Source organism: Ranitomeya variabilis, chromosome 3, assembly GCF_051348905.1.
Source record: "Ranitomeya variabilis isolate aRanVar5 chromosome 3, aRanVar5.hap1, whole genome shotgun sequence".
Lineage (NCBI taxonomy): Eukaryota > Metazoa > Chordata > Amphibia > Anura > Dendrobatidae > Ranitomeya > Ranitomeya variabilis.
The window spans coordinates 218,137,263-218,158,828 of record NC_135234.1 but is presented as its reverse complement, the minus strand read 5'-3'; the positions used below and the strand labels follow the sequence as shown (position 1 = coordinate 218,158,828).

At 41.7% G+C, this 21,566-nt stretch overlaps 1 protein-coding gene across 8 annotated transcripts in view; it reads right to left on the bottom strand.

Moving 5' to 3' along the window:
• The window catches only part of LOC143815678 (C4b-binding protein alpha chain-like), an 85,255-nt gene that overhangs the window by 29,364 nt on the left and 34,325 nt on the right, over positions 1-21,566 (bottom strand). For 7 of the 8 annotated variants that reach the window (XM_077295183.1, XM_077295188.1, XM_077295186.1 and 4 more), the window contains 5 exons: positions 5,149-5,212; positions 4,456-4,647; positions 4,121-4,217; positions 2,682-2,761; positions 399-581 (listed from right to left, as the gene is read on the bottom strand). In XM_077295183.1, the coding sequence (XP_077151298.1) occupies positions 399-581; positions 2,682-2,761; positions 4,121-4,217; positions 4,456-4,647; positions 5,149-5,203 (607 nt within the window). In that variant the 5' untranslated portion in view covers positions 5,204-5,212. Of the gene's footprint in view, positions 1-398; positions 582-2,681; positions 2,762-4,120; positions 4,218-4,455; positions 4,648-5,148; positions 5,213-5,559; positions 5,679-21,566 lie in introns of those variants that run through there. The other variant, XM_077295185.1, reaches the window with a different exon arrangement.

Sequence of the window (21,566 nt, the reverse complement as noted above, 5' to 3'; positions counted from 1 at the left end):
GTTCCCTATAGATTACAGTTGACCATCAGATACAAATAGGTTACCAATCGATCCCGCTAGCATATGAATGGTTACAGAGAGCTCCTTTAAAAGGCCTCACATGGTTTCATAGAGACCGTCTAATGTTGAAGTTGCGGAATCTACAATGTACATGTGACCTTTTGATGAAGACATTGGTGATGTACTGTACGCAACAAAACCACGGGACAGGCAGGAAGTTGTGCCAATCAGATAAGTGCAACAGACGGTCTATATTCCATCCTACAGGTCACAGAACATGTGAGCTAAATTTCCACCATGCCCATAACAGACTATAAAAAATAAAACCCCTCAATAGTAGTGGGAGTCAAAACCATTTCATGCGGTAAAGATAAACCAGTCACACCGAGCTCACATACCTGTGCACTTTGGAGGCTCCGCGCTCCAGTTTCCATAGCCTGTGCAATATATAGACTTGTCGCCAATAAGGGAGAATGTGGCATCTTTACATTTATAGGTTACAGCATGCTGGTAGGAATAATCCTCCATATCTGGCTCATAATGTCCATCTGCTATTGGTGGTGGAGGCGGACAGGTCTGAACTGTGAAAAAAAGAAGTTTAGACTTAAAACCATCAGTTTTGTAATAGACTATTTTTGCACATTTTACATTTCATTGCCAAGGATGTATGTAATCGCTCAGAAGCTTAGCGGTCTAGGGTCTAGGCTTAATACCGAGATAACAGCAATCATTTGTAAGATTAAAAGTTCTGACTTTGATGCTTTCGTGAAATGCTGTGCTTGTTAACATTGGCAGAAGAAGCATGCACGTATGAACTCGGCACTTCATGAACTTTCATTTTCAGGAGGAATTGTTTTTCTAAGGCTATGTTCACATGTTGCGTTTTTGATGCTTTTTTTTTTCTCCGCAGGCAAAACCTGCTCTCTTGGCAGTAAGAAACTTGCTTAAAAAAAAAAAAAAAAGGTTTTGCCTAGCTTTTTTTGCATTTTCTTCCTTTTTTTGGTCAGGGTACATCTGCCTCTTGTGCATGATGATAACGTTTAGTGCCCCCCAAAAATAATCTGATTCTACTTCATCAGGTTTTGGCACCAAAGCACAACCCATTGCATTCAGTGGGTGAAAACCACTGAAAAAATGCTGAAAGACGTGACAAGAAAAAAACAACAACAAGGTATTGCACAAAATACTGAAGATGAAAAAAAACCAAGCTGTGTGCATGAGATATCTGAAATTTCAGACTTTGCTGGTACTGTAAAACACAGCTGAAAATTGCAATTAAAAAAAAACTAATTCAAAAACGCAACGTGTAAACATAGCCTAAGGCTCTGTGTGATTCAGACTAAACCAAAAATATTACCTTTTCGGTGTGACAAAGGTAGCTTATAAATTAGATGCAAAATTGTAAAGAGGTGCCAAATGCCAACTTTTCTGAAAATATGTCAGCAAAAGTCTATGATGTTTAACTTCATAATTCACACTTTAAATGTAAATATGAAAATCGGTCTGAAGCCCCAGGCAGAACAAGGGTTAAAACAGCACTACATCTTAATGTGCAGACCAAAAAAAAAAAAAAAAAGAGCTAGCTTAAGCTTGACGTGCATCCTTTTCTATTCTTCTCGGTCAGCGCTGCACTCTTTCTAGCCCAGCATATGGCTCAGTTTATACATTCTGTCGTGATCGATCAGTTCACCAGCTAACGGCTCAGTGCTACGTTCCTCATACCTTCTATATCTCCTATAATTTTACCTTATAGTTTAACCTTGCATAGATTAGACTCATTTAGGTTCCCTTTTTTATTTTTCACACTTTTTACATTAAATGCACCATTCCAGTGGGTTTTTTTTTGTCAGCACTGGAGTGGCGCTTTAAATGTAAATACCCCCAGTCATATACTCACCCTCCGGCATCTTCCGTCTTGAGAGCACAACTTCTGATTGTACATCACAAGCTCTTAATGCCAAAAGTGACCCCCGCACCGCTCCATGGAACACTGGAGCTGCCATCAGGTCGCTTACTGCCGAAGACCGAGGGGAATGACGCTGGAAAAGGATCAAGATAGCAGTAGGAGAGTATCGGACAGGGAGCAGGGAATTTACAGGGGCAGTTTAAAAAAAAAAAAAAAACACGCTGAAGTGGCTCTTTAAACCTGGTTATTAGCATCATAACTTGCAGTCTGCCCAAAGACCATGCTTATACCAGTAAATGTACATTCCCCCTATATTTACAGCTAGTGCCAATATCAATAGCACATTTTAATGCCATGTGCACACGTTCAGTATTTGGTCAGTATTCTACTCTGTATTTGTAAGTCAAAACCAGGAGTGGGACAATCAGAGGAACAGTTTACTAGAAACACGTCATCACTTCTGCAGGTTTCTTCCACTCCTGATGGCTTACAAATACTGAATGTGCGAACGTGGCCTAAAGGGGTTTCCATTTTAACCTTTTCTCTGTGACAATGCCGCAGTCTTTGCTGACATGACGGCTAAAGTGCACAAGATCGTTGCCGCCAAACCACTGGTCTCAGAGGTCTTGTGCCATCTACTCTTGCACAGACATGATTGCAGATCCCAGGGATTGGCTGCAGCGATCAAATGTGCTCGCTAATAAGCTGGAAAAACAATTGAAAGCAAAATCACCCATATCAGCACTTTAACAGGTCCCACTACACCCCCCGTTACCTTCGCATACAGGAACCTCATTACTCCACTGGCCATTTGCCTGACAATCTCGATAGTTCCTTTTAGAAATCATGGCGAATCTAAAATATATGAAATAATGCTGTAAAATTCATTGCAGAAACTCCCCGCACACATTTTTTTTTCCCTCTTCATGGTAATTTTGCTTCCCATGCTCATTGTTACAGCCCTAGCTCCAACAAATAGTCTTTACTAAACATTTCTGCATTCCGTCATTCACACATTATACTAACACATGCCACACTTGGACAGAGGGATTATTAACTAAGGGATAATAATAATAATAATAATATAGGGATATCATAACAGACACTGGGGCATCTCTCTAGAATATTCCACAAGGGCCTGATTAGGAGTAAGCGGCTCCAGAAATGACGAGAGGGGTGGCCTCGCAGTATCCAAGCACCAATGCCATTTTGTTCTTCCTACTGATGATTAGATACGTTTGACATTTATTAGCCTATTTTTTCTGTGACTATTTTTATGCTGAGTTTTGATCGCACTAATTACTGTATTATTGTGCAGATTAAATCAATTTTAGCCAATCAAAGACAAACTTATCTTAGAGGGATTATCTGGTAAAAAACAAGCTGAAATCTATCCACAGAGTAGGTATGACTTGATCGGTGAGGGACCGCAACGCATCCCATCGGCGCTCCTCAATCACGTCACGGGTGCACAGATGAGAGCGAAACCGACCTCCGGTGCGTGTTAAATGCAGCGGTCAAAAATGGACACTGGTATTTAACATGGTAACAGCTGTGGTGTTAGAGGCAGATGATGGCTGACTAAATCAGCCATCAGAGTCCGGGACACAAAATATGACTTAAATGTACGTCATATGTCGTGAAGGGGCTAAGAATGACGCGAGAGTGTATGTCTAAGCTGCTCCAGTCAATTCCTCCTTCCAATCAATGTGGGGCCTACGCCAATCTAACAATTATTACCTATCCAGTGGGTTTGTGTTATGTAATTTGTGTAGTTTATATAGAATACCCTTTAGTCACCTGAAATATTGATTGTATGAATGATTGGTTAGAATTATTGCCCAGCATAAATGCTGTATGTCTAGGGGACTAATGGCGAATGAGAAGTTGCTTGTTTGTGGTTGATTGCTGACATAAAAACCATTGTTCATTGTCAGCACATCCCCTCATGTAAACAGGCATCTGCCTGTCTCTAGTAATAGAAACTAGAGGGGGGAACCATTATATGAGAGCAGTATTTATCACTGTGTAGATAAATGACAGAAATGGTGTGGCATCACAAAGGGTGAAATACGCAAGAGCACATTGTAGATTGCTTAATATACCATAAAGGGCAGACAGTAAAACACATAGGATTATGCATACCGAGAAACATACACTGGACCTTAAAGGCTATCTTCTATAGTTCTTACACAGCAACAGAACCAAACTCACCCAAAATCACAAGTGTAGTTTACTCTAGATCCAAACAGTGTATCATCTATGAATGTTTGGCCATTTTGTATGTCACCGGGAAGCCCACATGATCGTCCTTAATAAATAAAAATAAAGAGATAAAAATGTGAACATGAGTGTCTTTTCAACAAGAGGGTTAACTTAAAGGGAATGTGTCAGCAGGTTTTGGCACCTAATCTGAGAGCAGGATAATGTAGAGAGAGACCCTGATTACTGGGCTGCTGCACAGCCGGACGGCCATTATAGTGTTAATTTAATAAAAGGCAATATTATACAAATAATAAAGAGAACTAATAAACCTTACAAAGACTCACGTGTACAGAATTCGTCAGGCGTAGACCAAGACGAGTTACTTAAGCAAGTAATCACATTGCTGGTTTGTTGAACAGTAATATACCCCGGCTGACAAGTATAGTCTACAGTTGCACCAACAGTGAAATTGTCCAGGTCAGAATATAGTGTATTCAGCGCTCCATAGTCCAGCCTCGGAGGTTCGCCACAGTTACCTAATAACAGCAAGATTAGAAAAGGAAAAAACAATAAGGACACCTATTATGTGACCACTGTGCAATAATTCAGTCCTAATCAGCCTGAAACAGAGCTGAAGTGGTTTTCATATGCCATCACTTTCTGACACCCACAAGGCTGAGAGTAAAAAGGCCTCAGCATCGGTTTCGCACTATATTAAGCGCTAATTGCTTCATCCAACACAAAGTGCAGTTCCTATGTGGAGCACATTTACTATTCTGCTTTTTCTTGCTTCGATGTCGCCGGCTCATGTCACACTATGTAAGCACATTTTACATTTGGCTCTTGAATATTGGAAGCTAAGCTGTAACTGACTGCTATAGGCTTTAGCCAGCTTTGCTTTAATTTTCATCCAACTGGTCATTTACCGCTCATGTTACAGCAACTACAGGCCTTACTTTTGCACAGTCCTTTTTGGACCACCCTGTACATAGAAATAGATTTAAAAAATGCTTCTACTTGCTATGAATACAACTTACCATAACTACTTCCAAAAAAAGCTGGTAGAAGTAACAATGTCCAGTAGTATCCCATTGTTTTTCTCTGCAAAAAAAAAAAGATAGTGAAATAACCAGTCTCCATTGCCTTACATTTCCTAACACTAGGGGGCAGACTTTTCCACATTTACAGTTTATTTTTTTTTATTACTGTGCAACACATCAACCCAGAGGAAAGCAACAAACATCAATATACAGTATATGCGTCATCTGGTGAATAAGGGAGGCAAAATTCAATTATTGCAATTTTCTACTATAGCTAGAAATAATAATGATTTTCCATGAACAGTTCATAAATACTGCTATACTATAGTAGTCTTCGATCTAAAGATTAAAATGGGCAGCACTACCAGCTACAGCACAGATCCATTTTTTTGCAGTGTTCTGGTTTACATCAATTTGGCAGGTGGCTGGAAACCCTACTCTGAGCTCTTCCTTGTGTGGTTTTCTTGGTACATCCCTTTACATAGAGGCTCGTAGCAAGACACCAATGCACTCCTTGTGAGGATTCACTGGAGAAGAAATATCAGGAATCAAGAGGATAGATTCAGGTCATATTTTTTCATGTTCGATTTACAAACAATTGTGGTTATGCACCACTATTTTATAAGATCTCAGTAAAGAAAAAAAACAAACAAGCCATGTAATGCAAGCCATAAAACCAAATTCACGCATCAATATGTTTTTCTCACACGAAAATGAATCCTGTTATTTTGCGTCACTTTGCAAGGTCTGATTTTAACCCAATTTTGCTTTTGTTTTTCACCATCCTTGTGTCGTTCGTTATTCTCCTATAAACCCCCCCAAATTTATAGAGATTTCCCAAAGCTTCTCTTATCGCTTAATTGGTGAAAAAACACAGAACACTGATGATACCTGTGTGTAAATTATTTTGAGTGAAATTTTTTTTCCAGATTTAAGTGGTAGTGGAAAAACTGCTGATACATTGATGATAATCACAAAGCACATGCTGACTGCTGTTCCTTGGCTGGACTGATCCTTGATGAAAAACGACAAATCTCATCCCATGATTAGGGCCACCTTCGCTTGCTGTACTCATCCCACAGTCTGTTCTCATATTTTACCACCATCTTCCTTTAGGTTCCCCAATTTGGGTAATCCACCTTCACTCCTGGGGTTAGAGGATAAAGACTTTTGTGCTTGGCTAAACAGGGTTTGCTTCAGAGGTGTCTCATTTTGAGGATGAAAGTAACTGGCTTTCAAAGGAATGCCTTCTCAGCTACTCTCTCCTTCCCTGGGAACCTGGAGAGTGTGCCAGCTTTCCCATTTTTCTATTCAGTTCCTCCTAGACCTTTTTATTATAACAAGGCACCATTAAGACACACTTTACCCTTCTCATACTACTGGCTGATCGAACCCCCAGATCAACCGAACACCAATTTTGAAAAACAACAGGAAGGTGATTTGGACCTTTCTCCAACGATAGATCAGTGGAAGTGTATTTTCAGATTATCGCATAAATCATCTATCTGCCCCCGCTTTTAGGAGGCCAGGCATAAATTACTCTCTAGGTGTTATAGGCTGCAGGCAAGTCGGAACTCTACCTTTCTGAAGGCGAGTCCCTTGTGTTGGAGTTGCGTACAGGAGAAAGGGGACATGTTACACATTTTCTTCTTTTGGGGGGAAGGTGCAGCTGGCGATACGTAAAGTACCCGACACTCGTCTTCCTCTATCACTGACATTACATTAAAAACCTACAGGAATATGATGTTAACATCTAAATCACGACTGAAAGAGCGTGCATTCCCCTACTTTGGATGAAAGATACTGCTCCAATAATGTCCCTCTTGTTCAATAAAGTAAACGAGGTGATGTTATTGGAAGAACTCACTTCTACGATGAATAATTCTGATGATCGCTTCCACACTACCTGGTTTTATTGGATGGAGTTTAAAAATTCAGGTGATTATCTGGTCTCTATGAGGGAGAACTGATCTGCGCTATTTGGGAACATTTTTTCCTATGTCGTTCCTCCTCTACCCCTGCTCACTTTTCGTCGAGCTTCTGCTGTTCACCTCCTTATTTTTCTTTGTTTACTTTTATGTCTAGTTTGCTACAATTGGCTTAAGCAATTTTGGCTATATATTTCCATATCCCGCTAGTTAATGCTCAATTGGGGATGTTTTTATTCTGCATAATCCTCAGAACTTGGATCAACCAGATGCGGTAATTGTTTTGTTTGATTTTTCCATCTTTCAGCGTTTGTTACTTTGCACATTGCTCAGTATGGTTAGTGCCTTTTGACTGTATTTTTTAAAAATCTCTCTTTATATTCAATAAATAAAGATAGAGTTTTAACAAAGACCCCAAAAAACATATGGACAAAAAAAACGAGTCAAATCCCGCACGTGGACCATAACGAAGGCAGCATAATCGGATGACAGATCCACTTACAGATTAGATATCACTCACTACGTTATTATCTTAGTAGTGAAAATCAGCACAAAAACATGATATGAAAGCATGTGAAAAGCTGGTACGTAACGCTGCACTAGACAAAGTAAAAATTGCTGGATTCCTTAAAGGGATTATCTACACTTCTTAAATGGGTACATTTGCAAAGTGCTTGCAAAAACAAGCAACATTGCAATTAAGGCTGGTTTCACACTTGCGTTTTGATCTGCAGCATTTTTACTGAAAAAAACGCATGCGTTTTTTTTCTATAGTTAACATTAAAAACGCATGCGTTTATTCGCGGCAAAAAAATGTATTGCTATCTATGTAAATGCATGCGTTTTTAAACATGCGTTTGCATTAGTTTTTAAACGCATGCGTTTCTATAGAAAAACACAAGAAAACACAAGAAAAAATAAGAAAACCCTAACCCTAACCCTTGGGTTACTAGGGATCCTAACCCTAACCCTAACCCTAATGTTAGGATCCCTAGTAACCCTAGGGATCCTAACCCTAGGGATCCTAACCCTAACCCTTAGGGTTAGGATCTTAACCCTTAGGGTTAGGGTTAGGATCCCTAGGGTTATGGTTAGGGTTAGGGTTTGGATCCCTAGGGTTATGGTTAGGGTTATGGTTAGGGGTAGTGTTAGGATCCCTAGGGTTAGGGTTAGGGTTTGGATCCCTAGGGTTATGGTTAGGGTTAGGGGTAGGGTTTGGATCCCTTTATCACTTTGATGGTGGGGGGTGGCTTATCAGTGACCTGGTGACCAGGACATTCTTCTAATAAAAAGCTACCCCTAACCCTAACCCGAGCTAATTCTATTAATAGCGGGTTTTCTAGTTGATTTTGATGATTGGCAGCTGTCACACACTTCTCAGCATGCGTTTCAAAAATGCAAACGCAGGAAAAAACGCATGTAAACGCATCAAAACGCCGCGTTTTTTTTTCTGAATGCAAAAACGCATGCGTCTAAAAAAACGCAGCGTTTGCACGCGTTTACATGCGTTTTTTCACAACATGCGTTTTTTTTTTTTAAACGCTGCAGATCAAAACGCAAGTGTGAAACCAGCCTTACTGATTATTAAAAAACTTCTCTATCTTAAAAAAAAGGAAGGATTTTCCATTCTATAATTTACTGCTCGTTGCCTAGGTTTCTGCCCACCCTACAGTCTATCAGAGGTGGTCAGATCCTAGACACGATCAATGGTGCGGAGGAAACACTGCCCCTGCTTTCAGTATGGGAAAGTACGCTGTACAGGTCAGCGGCATGACTACGCAGGAAGCTATGAGAGCAGTGCGCTCCTGAAGAAAGACGATTAGACAATCTCCTTGGCTTGTTTCCAAACCCAACACATCCCCACCTGCGTGGCACAAGATTAAACTAACATGAAAGAAAAAAAAAAAGTATACATTAATGTATGCAACAGGATGCAGCTATTAAATTGGTATCACAGCAAACTGTACAACAACGCAATTCAAGAAAACCGACTGGTGGACACATCGGAACTTGCCACTGGCAACATCAAGGCAGTGTATACTGGCATACAACCTGCTCTAGCGTTACTACAGATAGGAACTCATGTGTTGGCCAACAGGCATAGTATAGAGGGGCATATGGATACACTGGTGGTTACAGGGGGTCTTAGGACTCTGCCCAGGAGTGTTGGATTTGCTAGAAAACAAACTCCATGGTCGCCATGTGCAAAATGCTAAACCAGCCTTAAATTTGGTAACCGCACCCTTTGGCGTTGTGTTGTCTAGTAGCAGCCGCAAGCAAACTCTTCTACATAAAACCTGGTTTCCTTCATACTTCAAGAGTAACCATCATTTTACTATTATATAAATCAATTGCACATATAAAAATGAGAAACTCTGTAATATATCTTATTAGAGAAATATGCTTCTTCCACCTTCGGATTTGATAATCCAGTCTCAAAATTCTCAATTCACAGGTAAAATCTGTAATCAGTGAAAGCAGACAGGAAATGACAGTTGGTGCTCATGAGCTTCTATGCAGAACTGTAAGTGATATTTTAGAACTTGCGGCAGAATATCCGTCTCTAGCTCTTCTGTGCCATCTCCTATGTCAGTCATGTAAATGTCTTCACTAGGGATGAGCGAACGCGCTGGGATAAGGTGTTATCTGCACATGACCGTGTGCTAAGCGAGGGACTTCGGCATGCTCCAAAAACCTGTTCAAGTCCCCGCGACTGCATATCTCATGGTGTTACGCCGCCTAATACTTACCTCTCCGGCCGGCGCGCTCCAGACGCTCCTCCTCACTCTCCTCCATCTGTGTTCACTTGGGCTTGTCGCTTCAGCGGTCCCCGCATGCGCAGATGCGCTCCTTTCACTGTTGGGGCTTCTGGGAGTTCGTGACCGGGTGGCTCCGCCCCAATATGTCGGCGCCCATCAGGTATTTCTTCCCTGTCTCTACTCAGGTAAGACGCCTTAGTGTCTATTGTTGTCGCTGGCTTTCTTGCTGGCGCTTCTTTAGGTTCCTCTGGCTCCCCGTCTCTGATTCCCTCGCTGTGAGTCTGCCTTGTTCCATTCTTATTTGTCTTTGCCATTTTTTTCTGCTTGTCCTGTGTCTCTGCCGTTCCTGCCAGCCCTGAGTCTCAGCTGTTTCTGTCACCTCGGTGGTCCTGTCTTCTCCCCGTCATCTCTTCCCCTTTGGCCTAGCCCTTAGTCGCCCCTTTGGCTCCGGCAGTTGCGGTTTCATCCTCCTTGGGCCTGTTCCAAACACTCCCTGTACAGGGGGTGGCTCCATCTGGTCCGCTCGTCCTCGGAGGCTCTGAAGCCGTGACCCAGAGGGTCCACTTCCCGGGTTTTCTCCTCTGAATCACGATACATGGCTGTTAACAGCGGCAACACATGCCTGTTTGTTAGGCAATCCTTGCATGCAGCCGCGGGACTCAAACATAGTATTCAAGCACGTCAAAGTCACTCGGTTAGCACCCAAGCATGAGCGGATAACACCTTATCCAAGCACCTTTGCTTATCACTAGTGTTCAACAAATACACATTTAACCCATAAACTGAGAATGAAAGATCAGTCCAGGAGAGAGAAGCAGATTTCCCTGGCAAGATGGTATAGGGTTGCTTATTTTCATATGTTCTATTGATGTATGAAATACAAATGTAAATGGTGGTTACTCTTTAACCCTATAATGACATATGGTAAGTTGATTCAATCTAATTGGTTTCAGTTTAAAAACTATGGGGGAAACGCATCCCAAAATATACATGGTACTGATCCCCTGGACTATTTAGGCATTGGGCAAAAGATAATTACCCACAAATGCAGACTGGACATATTGTATCATTTTCCTGTGAATTCTAATTGTTATATGTAGCAATTATGCACATGTAGCGGCCATGAAAACCAAGTCTACACAAGTACATAGCACAAATAGGTGCACTTATCAAATCGCTTAATAATGGCCGTGTAGTTTGCATTTAGAGATGCTGTATACCTACCCGGAATCTATTTGAAAGCTACTCGGAGTTGTAAAACGACATGTTGACATCTACGTGTGGACTAATCCATAAGATTCAATCATCTTTCAGCTATGAACAAGCTGGAGGCCCCATCCAAGCTTTGCTAGAGACACTGTCGGAAGATCACCAGACAGAAGATGGCTCCTGTCTCTTTAAAGTCCAACAATGTATCTGTGACAGAAGCGGTTTGCTGCTTTGGAGGTGGTAATGGAGTCCCCTTACCCATCTGGCTGCACCAATGGGCTGTCCGCCCCTGCAACAGCCCTGACCATTTCCTATGCTCACTGCAGTTTCATGAGTGGAGGGTAACATTACAATACATCTACATGGATGATATCCATTTACTGGAGAGACCCAGAGTAGTCACCACGGTAAGTGGACACCATTCATCATTCAGACTCTAGTCATTTGTATAAAAGGTCTCTATGTCTGACTCGCAGAACTTATCACTAGTGATTAAGGTCAGTCACCTCCAGGGGGCAGAAACTCTGAAGTTGTCATTGAGCAGTATTGTACAGAAGATGCCTTTCTAGGGGGTCTGGCAAAATTCCCCTTTCCTACCAGCTCCACCCTTTCCTTTCACGGGATGCTTTATTTACATCAGTGTTTTGCAATACAAATGCTTTGCTTTTGCTTAAATGCAACTTTTTCATGTAGTTACAGGAGCTGCTGGAGAATGGTATTATAATGGCTGAAATCCAACTACAAATGGCAAAGGTACGGCGTAGATTTGGCTGCAGATTCCTCAACAGCTTTGTGAAAATCTCATTCATCCTTACAGGTCACAGTAAAGCAATGAGGGACTGAGGATTGGGAGGGGGTTTCCTCTTTTCTATAGATTGGATCAAGTCTACATCCACAAACTGTAAGGCACGTGACGTATCACACATCTGTGAAACATGAACTGTTCTTGCATTGAAAAACCTGCCATAGGCATACATGAAGCTGCCAGCTCTGGTCAGGACACCCAGAGATCCGGCAGCATCTTGTGATGCGAGAATGGTCAATGTTTCACATATAAGTGAAACTGGCATAAATGTTGCGGGATTTTCCATCTGGATTGATGGTGGAAGAGGAACAGTATTACATCTGCACAATGTTTCCTTAGTAACAGGTCAGGTTTTCATTCAGACGTCTGTGCAAATCGGTCCGAGACTGACCCACAATGCACGGACTGGCCACGGGTCTCCCATGCACTGCTGTCACGCTCGGGTCGGTAGACCTATAGCCAGTCCGTGCTTTGCGGTCCAATCTCTGACAAATTTTCACAGACTTCTGAATGTGCCCTAATCGTAAGTCAGAATCACAAGTGACTTAGAGTCATAGACAAGGTGTGCGTTTCAGTTATTTTTGCCATGTCGGTTGCACTCCTACTTTTGGCTTACAAATACTAATGAAATATTGACCGGACAAATGACATCTGCTCAGATGGCCGTAATCTGTCTGCATGTGAAACGCGTAGTATGTGTACAGGGCAAGGACCAATGCAAGTCAATGTGACAGCTCACATGAACGTTTTATACATGGTCTGAATGGAAAAAATATCCCAACCTGCAACCACTAAGATCAGAGGCTTGAATTAGACTCATCATTAGTTAGAAGTCAGTGGGTGAGCAAATACAGGTCACATGCAGGCTTCCTTCCATATGGCATCTATTTTACATGGATCCATTGCAATTATTAACATCTTATCTAAATAAATTATTTAGAAAAACAAAACAAGAAAACAGACATAAGGATAACAATACGAATTTTAAAAAAAATCTGTTTTTTCTGGAACAAACTCAGACAATTTTTCAGACTCATCTGAACTTGTCTTAAGCCCAAAGAGCAGGGAAAATAATTTAGATATAGGCCAAGAACAACAACCACGGTAGGTGTAATACGGACATAAACCGTATGGGTAGCTATGGTATGGCACGTGGTCTCAGCTTTCTTCTATTAGTGTGTAGTTGGAACTTCCGGCTGCTCTTCCAATTTTACATGTAGCAATATTATACAGGTCCTTCTCAAAAAATTAGCATATAGTGTTAAATTTCATTATTTACCATAATGTAATGATTACAATTAAACTTTCATATATTATAGATTCATTATCCACCAACTGAAATTTGTCAGGTCTTTTATTGTTTTAATACTGATGATTTTGGCATACAACTCCTGATAACCCAAAAAACCTGTCTCAATAAATTAGCATATTTCACCCGTCCAATCAAATAAAAGTGTTTTTTAATAACAAACAAAAAAAACATCAAATAATAATGTTCAGTTATGCACTCAATACTTGGTCGGGAATCCTTTGGCAGAAATGACTGCTTCAATGCGGCGTGGCATGGAGGCAATCAGCCTGTGACACTGCTGAGATGTTATGGAGGCCCAGGATGCTTCAATAGCGGCCTTAAGCTCATCCAGAGTGTTGGGTCTTGCGTCTCTCAACTTTCTCTTCACAATATCCCACAGATTCTCTATGGGGTTCAGGTCAGGAGAGTTGGCAGGCCAATTGAGCACAGTAATACCATGGTCAGTAAACCATTTACCAGTGGTTTTGGCACTGTGAGCAGGTGCCAGGAAGCATGAAGTGCTCCAAAATCTCCTGATAGCTAGCTGCATTGACCCTGCCCTTGATGAAACACAGTGGACCAACACCAGCAGCTGACATGGCACCCCACACCACTGACTGTGGGTACTTGACACTGGACTTCAGGCATTTTGGCATTTCCTTCTCCCCAGTCTTCCTCCAGACTCTGGCACCTTGATTTCCGAATGACATGCAAAATTTGCTTTCATCAGAAAAAAGTACTTGGGACCACTTAGCAACAGTCCAGTGCTGCTTCTCTGTAGCCCAGGTCAGGCGCTTCTGCCGCTGTTTATGGTTCAAAAGTGGCTTTACCTGGGGAATGCGGCACCTGTAGCCCATTTCCTGCACACGCCTGTGCATGGTGGCTCTGGATGTTTCCACACCAGACTCAGTCCACTGCTTCCTCAGGTTCCCCAAGGTCTGGAATCGGTCCTTCTCCACAATCTTCCTCAGGGTCCGGTCACCTCTTCTCGTTGTACAGCGTTTTCTGCCACATTGTTTCCTTCCAACAGACTTACCATTGAGGTGCCTTGATACAGCACTCTGGGAACAGCCTATTTGTTGAGAAATTTCTTTCTGGGTCTTACCCTCTTGCTTGAGGGTGTCAATGATGGCCTTCTTGACATCTGTCAGGTCGCTAGTCTTACCCATGATGGGGGTTTTGAGTAATGAACCAGGCAGGGAGTTTTTAAAAGCCTCAGGTATCTTTTGCATGTGTTTAGAGTTAATTAGTTGATTCAGAAGATTAGGGTAATAGGTTGTTTAGAGAACCTTTTCTTGATATGCCAATTTATTGAGACAGGTTTTTTGGGTTATCAGGAGTTGTAGGCCAAAATCATCAGTATTAAAACAATAAAAGACCTGACAAATTTCAGTTGGTTGATAATGAATCTATAATATATGAAAGTTTAATTGTAATCATTACATTATGGTAAATAATGAAATTTAACACTATATGCTAATTTTTTGAGAAGGACCTGTATAAGGTCATGTTCACACGTTGAGTATTTGCTGAGTTTTTTTACCTCAGTGCTTGTAAGTCAAAACTAGGAGTGGGTGAAAAATGCCAAAGTGGTGCCTATGTTTCTCTTATATTTTCTTTCGACTCTTTGGCCATGTGTGCGCACACATTGCAGTTTTTGCTGCGGATCCGCAGCGTTTTTTACGCTGCGGATCCGCAACAGTTTTCCATGCGGTGTACAGTACAATGTTATAAAGGCACGAATGATTGACCTCGTGGAGACCAAAACATCCAACACCGCGGAGACACCATCACGTGTTTCTCAGCGCAGTGATCCAGAACACTGCCCCCAAATATGCAAATGCATGTAGAGGAGCTGCGGAGACACCATCACGTGTTTCTCAACGCAGGCAGTGAATAGCCAGACCTTTCCCCGGGAAGGAACAACCAAGGGAAGGGCAGCATCCAATAAAGGAAAACATCCAATAAAGGAAAACCACCTATGCCAAGCATGGTATCCATCCACAGACAGCTGTTTCGGGGTATTTGTCCCTCATCAGTGTGGAGTAGGAAACTGGCTATCAGGAGCAGTGCCTAGTAGAAAGACTATAAAGGCACGAATGATTGACCTCGTGGAGACCAAAACATCCAACACCGCGGAGACACCATCACGTGTTTCTCAACGCAGTGATCCAGAACACTGCCCCCAAATATGCAAATGCATGTAGAGGAGCTGCGGAGACACCATCACGTGTTTCTCAACGCAGTGATCCAGAAGAAGACGCGTGTGGAGGAGTGTATGGAGGTCAGCGGCTCTGAAAGCTGCTCAGTGCAGATGGTGGAGGAGGACAGTGGCGGTGCTGTGTAGATATGTGTTGTTATTTCAGTAGCTAGGTGGTTTTGTATATAGCATTTGCCTTTAAAAATGTTTTTTTTGTTTTTTGTGTTTTTCATGTAAGTTGAGTAATGTCATGTTCGTAGGTTGTTTTTTTTAGTATTTTTTTGTGTATGTGATGGGTTTTGTAATCATATCACAAGATGTGAGGGTCTTTAAAAGCAGGTGGCGGAGGGCAGCCATTTTGGATTTTTTTGCAACCCAGAATGCAGGAATTTTTTGTCTGCAGGAGTGTGGGATTGTGGATGGTGTGAAGGGGAGTGAATGGCCTCAGGGTGCGTCTGTGTGGTCAGGGAGTGCCTGTAATAAAAATGATGGTGTGGGTTTTTTGGTAAAGGGAAATGAAGTGAGTTTATGTGACTATATGGTGATTGAGGTTGGAAGGTGTGTGTTGGCTAATTTTGAGTTTAGAAATGTTCGTTTTTGCGTTATTAATGTATATGCGCCTGTGGATAAACAGGAGCGTAGAGTTTTATTTGAAAAAATTAAGTTTTTTATTCCAGGAAGAGTGCCTGTTGTGATAGTATGTGATATGAACTGTGATGTGGGAAGTGTGAATGTCGACGCATCAGGGAAAGTGTTAATGGATATGGTGAGTGATTTTGGTTTAAAAAATATGCAGCAGGCATGCAATATAACTCAGTTGTTAAATACGTCTTTTTCTGACAGTGGGAGGGTGGAGTCTAGATTGGACTATTGTTTTGTTTCAAAAAATCTGATTCCTGTTAGTTATGCACAGGAGAGGGTGTTTTTTTCGGATCATGTGTGTATGAAGTGTGAATTGGATTTGCATGTTAATGAGGTGGCTGGGAAAGGTGTGTGGAAGTTGAATGTGAGTTTGCTGGAAGGAGGGGGGGTGAGAGAGGAGTATGAAAGACATTATGCAGAGTGGTGAGGGTGCAGGAGTGATTTCAGAAATGTGTGTGAATGGTGGGATTGGGTTAAATGGAAAACCAAGAGTTTTTTTTTAAAAACTCGGGTACAAGTGTGCGGCTGCAAAGAGAGAAAGGTTTGTTTTTTAAATGCAAGATTGAGTGTGTTGTATAAGTTGAGGGCGGGAGGGATGGATGTGAGTGAAGATTTAGTGAAAGTGAAAAAAGAAGTGAAGGATTGTTAGAATGAGGGAGGAGTATTGTGTATAGGGCCAAATTAGAGAATTTGGAGAAGAATGAGAAGTGTTCGTGTTTTTTCTTTAAGAAAGTTTTTGGGAAGAGACAGTATGAGTGTTTTGAATGGGATGGATGGAAATGAAGTAAGTGGTGCGGACTTGTGTGAGGAAGTGGCAAAGTTTTATGATGATTTGTATGCTAGTTTAAAGTAATAAATACCGCGCCACAAGGGTCTAGAAACTATTTGAACTGATCTATGAGTTAATTACCCATTATATCAGGGATCAACAGCCTAACGGCCAATCTATCTAGACGTTGACGTTTATTTGCAGAAGTGCATGCGGTTAATACCAGCGTACCTTAAGGATACCGGCCATACCCTGGAGGCTCTAACGGAAATCCAGTGGAGAAATAACTATATATTAGGTACCCTGGATATCAGATCACTATACACAGTAATAGATCAGGAAAAAGGATGCCAATCAGTCCACCATTCACTTCAGGGCTTAGACGTCTATTCTGAAACACAAGTACAGTATATTGTGGAGTGTATCAAGTTCATACTACAGCACAACTATTTCTTATATGAAGATGACTATTATATACAAACATGGGGGACCGCGATGGGTACGCGGTTCGCGCCCAGTTATGCGAATATTTACGTTGCTAACTGGGAGGATACATATATCTATAAGGAGGGACAACTGTACCCAGGATTAGTGATCTGGCGTCGTTTTATTGACGATGTTCTCTTCATACGGGAAGGTACTCAGGAGGATCTAGATGTCTTCATTTCAGGTTTAAATATTAACCAATATGGCCTGGAGTTCACACCAATGACAAGTACGACCAGTGTGAATTTCCTAGACCTGAAGATTTTTGTAGAGAATAGTCAGCTCCACACCAAGTGCTACCATAAAGAGGTAGACTCCAATAGTTTTATCCATATGACAAGTTGTCATTTACCGGTGTGGCTACAAAACATACCTAAAAGCCAATATACTAGGGTACGAAGGAATTGTTCTAATCTGGGTGATTACAATGAAGAGGCCGACTATCTAACCCAACAATTCCAAGATAAAGGATACTCTAAGCAAAGGCTGGAACAAGTACGGGAGGAAGTGGCCTTAGTACCGAGGGATGTCTTGTTACAGAAATCTAATAATATCCCTGAAGTAGTTACGGTAAACATACAACAGCAGATTCTTGAGCTGCCATTTATAACCCAGTTTCATAGTGGACATAATAAATTTACTAGTATTGTGCGTAGGCACTGGTCAGTCCTACAGAAGGACAAAGTGATAGGGGAGTACCTTCCAAGTAATCCTAGGTTTATATACCGTAAAGCTCAATCTCTAGGACACCTTATAGCCCCTACTACACGAATGGTCCTCGCAAATAAAGTAGGGGAGCTGGCAGTACCCAATTACTCCAGAAAAGATTTTTTACCATGCAAAGGGTGCTACGGTTGTATGCACACCGCTTTTAAGAAAATAAGACAATTAACATTCCTGGACTCAAATGCGAGCAAGCAATTTACTATTGAGGATTGTATATCCTGTCATACTGCTGGGGTCATTTATTTAATTCAATGCCCATGTAAGAAGTTGTACATTGGACGCACTAAACGTCAACTAAGAGTACGGATTAGGGAACATTTTAAAAATATACAGAAGGGATTTGTGGGACATCCACTCTCCCGCCATTTTAGGGAGAAACATGGGCAATCCCTAAAAGACACATCCTTCTGTGGCATTCAAATTGTACGTCCAGATAAAAGGGGTGTGGATTTCTTCAGGAAAATGTCGCGTCTTGAATCCCAATGGATCTTCACTCTAGACAGTTTATATCCTAAGGGACTAAATTGTGAGTTGGAACTGTACGCATTTTAATTAATATTATAGTACCGGCCCATTATGGAGCTGAACACGTGTGCTGATGTGTTTATAGGATCCTGTATATATCTCAAGCCGTGCACCCATTAATGGGTTTAGGTTTTCTGTATTTATTTGTATATCTATATTTATATTTTAGCTTTGTTTTATACGTTTTATTCAGTTTATAATAAAAATTGACTACGTTGAATACGTATTTTAGATTTGGACATGTAATCTATGACATCTCTGTCCCATCGTCATTTAAATCCACTTAATTGAGGTGCTCCCTCTAGGGACAGACAAGTAGATTATTCAGCAGAGCTTCTAAATACAATGGTTTATCAATGAAGTGCTTCTACGAGATGTGACAGTAGCGGGGAGTAAATGCACTAATTGTAACATCTTGAGTGCGGGTGGTCATTAGTCCAGTGCATACACAATGACAACGCAGTATGGCGGATACTGTATGCACAGAGTTAATGTGTAGCACGCAGCAGGGCGCCTGTTGTGTGTGCATAAATATGCAGCCAGTTATCTGGGGGCAGTAACCCTGAGGAAGGAGTGCGGTACACTCCGAAATGCGTTGGTTTGCTTTTTGCCCTAGTGAGACTCCGTAGGCCTGTGACGTCACACGCTGCCCGGCAGCGTCGGCCATTTTTTTTCAGTACAACCAGGATCGCATCCGGCCGGGACGGTTCCTTGCTCTGTACTGTATACTGGCACCCGGTCCTCCAGCTGGACAAGTGATAACCGGTGTGTGCCTACCTGACCACCACCGCTTAGAGGACCACCTTACCAACAGACCCCTTGTCCATCGTTGTGGAGTACCGCATGTATCTGGTGGTACACTCACTTCAAGCCATCAGCTAGACCATCACGGTATGTGATTTGTTTACCCTAATAGGCATACATAGTGCACATATTAATTGCGATGCATTCTAATTAAAGGTAGAAACAGTGTCAGTCGACTGTTGATTGGACACTAGTACAGAATATTCACTATATTGTGTTAAGTTTGCTGCGCATAGGCGAACCGGTAATTAACTCATAGATCAGTTCAAATAGTTTCTAGACCCTTGTGGCGCAGTATTTATTACTTTAAACTGGTTTACTTGTTCCTTTGGCAGAGTGTGCACGGATCTGCCTAAATACCTGCAGCACTTGGGTTGTTTCTCTAGTAGCGCCAGTGTGTTTTAGTGTTATGATTTGTATGCTGTGAAATGGAGGGATGAAGGTTTGGAGGGTGAGGTGTTGAGTGCTTTGGAAAACAGTTTGAATAGGATAGAAAGGGAAAGTTTGATGGGTGAAGTATGGAAGGTGGTGTGCAGTATGGCGCTGAATAAAACGCCGGGGGAGGATGGTCTACCGGTGGAATTTTATCGGGTGATGTGGGATGTGATTGGGAAGGATTTTGTTGATGTATGTAAGTATATGTGGGCGAATGCAGAGGTGGTTGTGTTATTGCCAAAAAAAGGTGATTTGAAAAATCTAAAAAATTGGAGGCCGATCACATTGCTGAATTGTGATTATAAGATTTATGTGAAACTTTTGGCTAACAGGATGCGTGGCGTGGTTGGGAGTGTGGTGGGTGAGGAGCAATGTTGTGCGGTACCTGGAAGACGAATACATGGAAGTTTGTGTATGTTGAGAGATTGTTTGTGGGACTGCATGAATCGTAAGAAAGGGGTGTTATGTGTTGAGTTTGGATTTTGAGAAGGCGTATGATAGATTGGCGCATGGTTTTTTGTTTAGTGTGTTGGTGAAGATGGGTTTTCCTTCTGAGTTTGTTGAGAGAGTGAGAAGTTTGTATAAGAATATTTATAGTTGTGTGTTGTTGAATGGAAATGTGGGGAGGAGAGTAAATGTATTTTTGGGTGTTCGGCAGGGGTGTCCTTTGTCCCCTATCGTTTTTATTTGTGCAATTGAGCCTTTGTTATGTCTGTTAAGAAAAGATAAGGTGATTCGGGGTGTGCAAGTACCTGGGGGTGGGGGGAGAGAGAGTGGAAGATGAGTGGCTATATGGATGATGTGTGTGTGCTGTGTGATTCAGAGTGTTCGGTACGGCGTGTGAAGTTGTTGGTTTCTATTTTTTGTGGAGCATCAGCTTTTAAAGTGAATTGGGAGAGGAGTGAGTAAGAATTTTGGGGGAAGGAGTCTGAGCGATGATGTTGGAGTGAATGTGGTGAGTGGATCGATAAAGGTTTTGGGTGTGAAATTTTCAGAGAAATTGGATGAAGAGGAAAGCTGGGTGGATGTGAGAGAGAGTGGAGCGTAAGTTTAATTTTTGGAGTTTGAGGGATCTTACGTTTTTTGGTAAAATTTTAGTTAAGAGTGTTGTGTTACCTATTTTTTTGTATGTTGCGATGGTTTTTCCACCAAGCTACATGTGTATTAGAAGATTAAATAGGGTTTTGTTTGTCTTTTTTGGAGTTCATGTATGGAGCGTGCGAGGAGAGAGATTGTTATGAAGAGTTTGGATAAGGGGGGACTGGGTTTCCCAAATTTGAATGTTTTTTTCGGCGTGAATATTATGGTGTTTGTACTAGGTGTGATTAGGATGGATGGGAAGTATGCATGTATGTGCAGGTTTTTGTTTGGAAATTTCTTGTTTCGTTTGAAATGGATTGAAAGATCTTAGGAGCCCAGTGGCTTTTGAGGTTCCTGTGTGGTATGTGTGGGTTTACCAATTTTTAGTGAAGTATGAACTGTGTGATGTGGATGTGAGATTGATAGAAAAGAAGAAAGCTGTATATAAGATGATTGAGTGTAGAGAGATGGAATGTGACATTATTGTAGGACGAGCCCATAGGCTGTCCTTGCCAGATCTTAAAATGGTAAGAGGGGATGATGTGCAGAAAGTATGGAAGAAGGTACGTGTGAATGGTATGACAAATAGGCAGAGTGAGATTGTATGGCAGTCATTGCATGAGCTGTTGCCGGTGAGGGAGTTTCTGAAAAACCGGGGTTTAGTGAGGAGTGAGAAGTATCAGAGGAGTGGATGTGATGGAAGTGAGAGTGTGGTGCATTTGTTTTGGAATTGTCAGTATGCTAGAAGTGTGATTG